General features: G+C 36.0%; 1 protein-coding gene across 1 annotated transcript; it reads right to left on the minus strand.

Moving 5' to 3' along the window:
• Positions 1 to 4,459: 4,459 nt before the first annotated feature.
• On the minus strand, positions 4,460 to 7,848 carry LOC129265105 (hepatocyte nuclear factor 3-beta-like). The gene has a single exon (XM_054903096.2). The coding sequence runs from the start codon at positions 7,207 to 7,209 to the stop codon at positions 5,887 to 5,889; it is 1,323 nt and encodes a 440-aa protein (XP_054759071.1). The 5' UTR covers positions 7,210 to 7,848; the 3' UTR covers positions 4,460 to 5,886.
• Positions 7,849 to 8,274: the final 426 nt, after the last annotated feature.

Here is an 8,274-nt window from a genome sequence, read left to right on the forward strand (position 1 = left end):
CCTTATTATTCTTTAACAATGAAAATTACTCAAACTCCACGCCAAAAATGATATTTGATATAGTCACCTACGTCCAAAATATATATTTTAAAAAATTCTCGCTTATATGCAAATTAGTAATTAAAACCGCAATGTTAACCTATCATGAAAGTTATATAATTTTATTATCTGGCTAAATAGTTATTCATTCATTTAAATCTTTGACTATACTCATAATATGTTTATTGTAAGTTGTTTCTTATTAGCTTTGTTTCAGATATGCATACTTTAGAATAATATAATGATATGTGTGGTAATTTGTACGTTTTGTTTTGTTTAATTTTTGTAATATGTTACGTAAACGGTAATTAAGAATTAATAAACGAAAAATGGAAAGAAATTATGTTCAAAGAAACCTTAGAATTTCCATTCATCTCAGATTACATTACATACCATGGTAACGAAAAAAATGATGTATATTCTGAATTAGCCATGCATGCATGGATGAGAGTCATGACTATTTAGGTGTAAAATGGCATGGTTTCACATTACCTGTTGAGGCGAAGTATTATCATTCTCACATCCTGTGTATGTCATGTATAGGCGTTTTAAATTGGATGGAGTACCTTTCGGTAAGAAACTGGAAATCTGCCTACCACTGTCAGATAAAGACGTTTGTATCATCGTATTTCAACCACCCCTATCTCCTCGCTCTCGGCAAAATACGCCACAACAAATTTAAAATGGATATTTATGGCAATTTAGCCAGAGACTTAAGGATGTTTTCCCGGGGCTAGAGAGGGAGGAGAAAGGAGTTATGGAGTGGAGAGCTCGCATCCGAACCTATTTCCTGGGCGAGTTGGAGTGGGATAGAGCCGCGGATGAGATATATTAGCCGGTCATCTCCGCGGGGCATGCGACGGGAATGGCACGGGGAAGTAGCGGCTTCATAGCAACCCGAGCACCCGATGTAGCACAGCAATTCCATCCTCTTATTTTATACCGCTGAAATTGTTGCAGATCATTTCCAAAAAAAAACTTCTACATAATAATGACAATATCCTTATTTTAGTTGCATTTGGCCATCACCATACCACACACAAAAATATCATTTCATTTTTGTTTTATTTGGTCAATTTGGTCAATATAAACAGTGTATTGGTAAGTAATGGGTTTGGCCCAAAAATAATTAACATTTACCAATATTTTGTGGTCATCATTATCAAATCAGTGGTTAAAAAGTACCAGAATTTTGTGTGTTGACATTTTTTTGGGGGGTGGGGGCGTCTGATTAATGCCAAGTTTAAAGGGGGAAATGAGAGATATAAGACAATACTCATATTACCAATTTTGTATGGAATAATAATGTGGCTTTCATGATTATGTATGGGAGAAAGGAATAGAAGACAAACTAAGTAACAAAGGGAGATCGATGTGAGGGGGGTAATCGATACAAAGCGAGAGAATGAGAGGGGAAGAACGGATAGAGAATTGCGAAAATGTGTATTAATATGTTAAAAATATACCAAAACCATTTATATCATTATTTTATTCTGCCATTGGGAGTATACTGTGATGATATTTCATTTGCATGATATATGAACTTATAGTTGAATTTTAGCTAGTCAAGTTATAAAGTAAACGCTTGAGGTGATGAGGTTTCGTGTTAATGTAATTAAGCGTTCTATTAAATGTGCGTAAAGCATGGGCAATTGAATACCATTTTATCTATTCATTGATTTGAATTGTCTTATTATCATTTAGAAAAACGTCCTTTTTTAACACAGAGTCATATCCCATATACACTGCAAAAACTCCGGTGTTGATTTAACACCAGCCCGGAATCTATATCTGTCCACACCAGAAAAGTATTGAAATAACACCAGTTTGGAATCAAACCGATGCTTTTTAATACTAATTGGTGTTGTATAAACACATATCTGGTGTTAGACCAAAACCAAACTGGTGTTGTTTAACACCTCTCTGATGTGGACAGATATAGATTCCGGGCTGGTGTTAAATCAACACCGGAGTTTTTTGCAGTGTAAGCATAGACACATATTTATGCAAAACAATTCAGACCTAAAAGAGAATCAAGTCCTCATCTTTCAAGCTCTCGTCTTTGCTTTCTCTGATTTAAATTTTAGATTCTGTTTGGTGGATTAGCAGATATTATAAGGAATTAAAAGATCCGCTGCTTTTCTTTGTAAAATCTAATCTGCTTTACTGCCGTTAAACGGTTCTTACAGTCTACCCGGGATTATTCACAGACAATTACTTTTAGCGGGTACTCTTTGAAGAAACTAATGGCGTGGTGGCTCTATTATTCATCAATTAGCCCCCCCCCCCTTTATTTCTATTGTTATGTAACACGTATGATCAGAAAGAATTTAAACAGGGATTAATAGTTGAGGAAGGGATAGAGCCCCGTAAAATTTGGAAAGTCAGCAAATTTTCCCACAGTTTATTCAACAGATTTTTTTCAAACTCTAGACCATGGCATAATAAGCATAAAATAAGCCGAATTGCCATCATCAATGATCTGTAAAACAAATCGCATTTCGTCATGAATATTATAACAAAAAAAGGGCGCTCCCCTTCAAAGGAAAGAACGTATTTCATATTTAAGATAATTATTCAGGTAATAATCTTTAGATTCTCAAACCCAGCAGTATATAAGGCATCCCCTTTAATGAATAAATGTTATTGTCGTATCCAATTAAACGTGATATCAAATGATCCCATTATACAAGTTAATTCTTATTGAATTTTGTATAAACCCTCATGCTAATGAAGGTGTGATATTTGTAAGATTCCCATGGTTTTTTTTTTATTGAAAATTATATATCCAAATGTCAACTGGGGTTAAAACATTTGTTAAAGTTCTTTTTCATTATCTTCATGCTGCAATTTTCATTTATTTAATTTCTAATGTAAAAAATATTTTATTGTAAGAAATGCAATGACGTGTAATAAGTAGTAAAGATAAGCCCAGTTGACTTTGAAAAAAATATATATATTGGCCTCTCATGTCCATATTATCATGCATCATATACACCGGACAATTGAAAGTCATAGACATGCACACCACTCTTTCACAAACATTTTCCCGCTCGCTTTAAAATTAGACACAACAAGATCTCATTGTAGACGTCACAACCAACCAAGCATTTCACAAGTTTAAAGTGAGGATTATAATAATCGTTGACCTTGAGTTGTTATTGTCAGCTGGTTAAGCATTCCAGTGGAAATTAATACGAATTTTGCTGTAGCATTGGAACTTTACAAGTGTAGTTTCATCAGAAAGAAAATGTTTAATCCACCGTGATATGATTATACATTTGCCCAATGAAGTCTACTATTTTCTGTATAATTCATGTAGAAGCATATGCCATACGTTGTGTGGTGGAAAACATAAATCATCATTTTCATCTTTATAGAGGTATCAATTTGTCCTAAGTATAATTGCAAGATTTTTCGAATCTGTATGGTATTACTATGGGTTTAATTTGATTAATTAATCATTTTTATAACCAGGGAGCATTAGTGAATCATGCACATTATGATACTGCTAACCACAGAAACACACACACATGCACATCGTTCACAATCACTCATTCTGTTCTACCTTAAAGGAGAATGAAACCCTTGAAACCAGCTGAATCCATATCAAAGAGAAAAATCAAAGGAACACATTGTTGAAAGTTTGAGGAAGATTGAATGAATAATAAGAAAGTTATGAGCATTTGAATATTGAGATCACTAGTGCCATGTAGATCCTCCCATCGGCAATGCGACCAAGATATGTGATATCACACACGTACAACTCCCTCATTACTTTAGTACTTATTTCACTTATATTCTCACTTTTATAGAATCTATCACAAGGTGAGGTGTTCTCTTTATGAGATAACAAGTACAGAGGTTTCACAACATTATATCATTGATGAATCGTTTGTCATATGATTAGAATGAGCAAAAAGAAATGTTTTGGGGTATATTTTCAGTGTCCAAATGGGAGAGTTGTACGTGTGTGACATCACAGATCTTGGTCGCATTGCCAATGGGAGGATCTCCATAGCATTAGTGATCTCGACATTCAAATGCTCATAACTCTTTTATTGCTAGTCCTATTTTACTCAAACTTTTGTTGATCTTATTTTTTTATTTTTCTGCTTTCACAAAAGCTAACTTGCTCCAAGAGTTTCATTCTCCTTTAACTAATAAACATGGTTAAGATTCCGAATGAAGTTACTTGAACAAAACGATGGGAAAATACTGATTGCTAGAAATGATATTGACCGACTTTGTATTTTCTGAAATGGTGCACATAATGTATGAGTACACTAAGTTTAAATTTGATACTATGAATCAAATCATAGGAAGATAAAAAGAAGTCTTTCCCAAATTATCAAGTAAATTCATCCTGTATTAACATAGTTTAAAGCGATAAACTTTGAATATTGCAATATGAAACAGGTTTTGAAATGTTTTCAATATATCTTTTCAGCGGTTTATTGAGAGAAAAGAAGAAAAGAACATTGCTTTTCTTTTGAACATCTTTGCTCGATATATCTTAACATAGCACTCGATTAAATCTTTCTCGAAATGAAATGAACAAATAGTTTACAAGAAAATATACACACGAGTTGTGCAACGTATCTATTTCAAATTAAACAAAAACAACGTGTTATTGTATGATATGGTTTTCTTTGGCTTTTTGAATTATGAATGGAGATCACTTTTTAAATTTATAGATGATTTTTGAAAATCAATTGAATATATATTTTTTAGGTTGCACGTTTTACTCCTTTTCTAATTAAACCAAAAAACCGAAAAGGGGTAAAAATTAACACTGTCTGTATCAAAATGGACACGGTAACATTTACAAAAATATCATGAACTTATTAAATACAGGTGATCTATGTAATAAAATGATTACTACAAGAAAGACTGACACAAACACAAAGTTTTCAGGTGTTGACAGAGAGATGTAGGTTTAAGATTAGATATTGCATTTGGCACTTTGGTGAGATACCTTAAATCCTACATTATCATTTAGGAATAGATCCCTTTCCAAACAGTCGTCAATTAAAAAGAAATACACTTCATTTACTTTCCAGCTGAACATGATTATGCAAACATTGCACGTAATTTATCTTTTTTTCAGAATATCATTATAAAATGACATTCTATATTTATATGGATTTGTACGACGGTGCGATAAATGAAAAGGAATACAAAATTAAATAATAATGCTGGTTATTTTCTTCTCATTCCATTATTGAATTGGGCATAGGATTTATTTTTTACGTGATGTGTTGTTATACAGAACTACGGAAACTAGCTAGATGACAAATATCCTATAACTAATATATATCAATATCAAATAAATAAATACCAACTATCAATTCACAATAAAATCAAGATTTCTCCGTTTTGGAATAATGTTGGAATTAAATTTGGCGATGTAACCCACATTTCAGAATTATACATATTACAATGATTAGATCGATTTAACTCAGTGTTTCGGGTTAAATAAAAAGAACACTTAAAAATGTCAAGCTCTCTTTCTATTTCATTTAACACATGGTGACATTTGCACGAAGTGTGAATGATTGTCTGAGTAGAAAACAAGAAAATTCACTTAGAAATTGTATTTTATTTCTAAAATTCAGCTCTGGATTCGGCGTCAAAATATTTCTTCCAAAAGAAAGTAAAAAATCTGTGGCGCTCCATCTGTAACCGTCAATAATATAACAATATCCGTGACATAATTATCTTCTTTCTCACTTGTCTATAAACACGTAATCTATCACAAATTATAACTTTACAGGATCTTACTGACATCATAAATTGAAATAGAAAAGGTCCAAAGAGTTTTCGTTTTGTTAAACACATATTAACTCACATTGCATGATTTCCCTGAGCCGTTGTGAGCTGACTATACGTTACTTCACCTGGCCCCATTGGGGAGTTATAGTCCACGGTGGGTCTCGCACCCTGAGCCTGCATGCCCATGGAGTTGTAAGGATTGTATCCCATGGCTTCATAAGCCTTCATGTCCAGTTTATGTTCGGGTGAGATTATACTGTTGATGGAGAATGGATGTGAATGTGCAAAGGAAGGGTGCTGACCAAGCATGCTGGCTGGATGCATGCCTGTCATCCCAGACATACCCATGGTTGCCGTGGCTGCCGGATAGGCGATGGGACGAGATGGATTCACGTAGCTACTCATGCTGTGTGGCGGTGATAACTGATGATTCTCCATCTTATGCAGCGTACCACTTTGTTGTTGGTGTTGTGGTGTCGGGACCTGTTGTGGGTGTTCTAGTTGTTGGTTCTGGTTCGGAAGTGCCGCTTCTGATGCCACTGAGTCAGTTGGGGTAGGATGCGATACAGGAGTTGATGGGTCCCTCGCGTTAGGGTCTCCGTTCTCGTGCGGTTGGCCGTCATCTCCGGCTGCTTTCTGCGCCTGCCGTTGAGCCTCCTTCTTGGGGCATTTGAATCTCTTCTGGCGTCTTAGATAGCATCCATTCTCGAACATATTGCCAGCGTCAGGATGAAGAGTCCAAAAACTGCCTTTTCCTGGTCGATCTGGCGTTCTTGGAACTTTAACGAAACAGTCATTGAATGATAGGCTGTGGCGAATTGAATTTTGCCACCTTTGTTGATTTTGACGGTAAAAGGGAAACAAGTCCATGATAAATTGATAAATATCACTCAAAGTCACCATTTTCTGAGGAGATTGTTGGATGGCCATTGTTATAAGAGAGATGTAAGAATAAGGAGGTTTGGCATGAGTGTATGATCTTCGGTAAGTCTTATCAGCCCGGATACGATCTATGGAGTTAGCAGCCTGAGCTTGAGCGTATCTCATTGACATAGCAGCAGGGTTATTCATTGCACCCATTGAGTTCATACCATTGATGGAGCCCATGGCATTCATACTACCTGTCATCGAGTTCATGTGGCCCATGCTTCCCATTTGCGGGTTCATCCCCATACCGGCCATGCTTGACATGCTGGACATCCCCGTCATACCCGCGTGGGTCATGCCGCTCATGCTGGTGATCGCATTCCCCGGCATTCCCGTGGTCGACATCGAGCTGTAGCTGTTCATCGACGTCATACTCCCGACGCCCGTCATACCCGTCATCGTATTCATTGATACGGGTGATGTCGCCGGATACCCAGGTTTGGGCGAGATCATGGCAGTATTCGCCATGGGTTCCTCTTTGAAATCCACGATGGCAGATTAAAGTAACACAGTCAGAGAAGAAAAACAAGTTTGCACACACGTAGTGCCCCTCTCTCTCGATCGTGAGCTAAGTGTATGTTTGTATATATCTGCTAAAGTATATAGTGTCAGCCTCCACTGATGTGTATGCGCGTGTTGACGAGGTAAAGAGTTGTATTCAAACTGTCAGAGAGAGCACCAAACACGGCAGAGAGAATGGAAAGGAGTAAGCTCGACTGACCCGACTCATACACGCCTACCACTAGAGGCTAATTAATACGCCACGCCCACTTATTGTAATCTGGCAAATCAAAGACGTCGTACGTCACTTGATTGACAACGCGTCCTTGCGGACCACCCATTAGCAACGCTCAAAGTCTTAAATTGACTGAAAGATCTGCCAATCAAATGGGGTTTTAAAAAGAAAGGTACAAACTTGGCCCCCAAGTCTTAAGAAACACCAGATTGAAGCACATCTGAATGTAACTTGAATCCCAGGCAGATTTTAAACTCTTGTAATCCGTGAGATATTTTCAGACTTTTGAAAAACCCAACTCCCACACGATGTAGCGAGCTACCAAACAACAATACTACACTTCAAACGCACAATCATATTTTCAGAAAATTTGTATGAAAATACCATAACGAACGAGTCTTTTATTCATTTCACGATTCGATACACTTGACTGTTTCCTTTTCTCTCTCCCTCATTCCTTTATACCTGGCTCTCCCGAGCAGAAATATCGTTCTTAAAACACCAAACTAGATTTTGTTATTCAGATTTTGTATCGAAAATGTCAATTTTTAGGTATGACCTTGAAAATATTTCAAATATTCAAGTGTTTATATATTTAGTGCATGTAGGAATAAAGTCCTCCAAGTATTTTGAAAAACAAAATTCTTACAGTTTACCATTTATCCTTAACATGTAATTCCAATAATAGCTATGCACTTTTGTTGCTTTTATATATCAAGTGGACTATCAATATGAATCCAAGTTTGATCTCGTTATGTTACCAAACGTTTTCATAAAACATTTTCTTTTCTGAATAT

Source organism: Lytechinus pictus, chromosome 7 (assembly GCF_037042905.1).
Source record: "Lytechinus pictus isolate F3 Inbred chromosome 7, Lp3.0, whole genome shotgun sequence".
NCBI classification, from domain to species: Eukaryota; Metazoa; Echinodermata; class Echinoidea; order Temnopleuroida; family Toxopneustidae; genus Lytechinus; species Lytechinus pictus.

What these genes read in the sequence shown, in the direction of transcription:
- LOC129265105 (XM_054903096.2), bottom strand. Translation starts at nt 7,209, where the DNA reads ATGGCGAATACTGCCATGATCTCGCCCAAACCTGGGTATCCGGCGACA.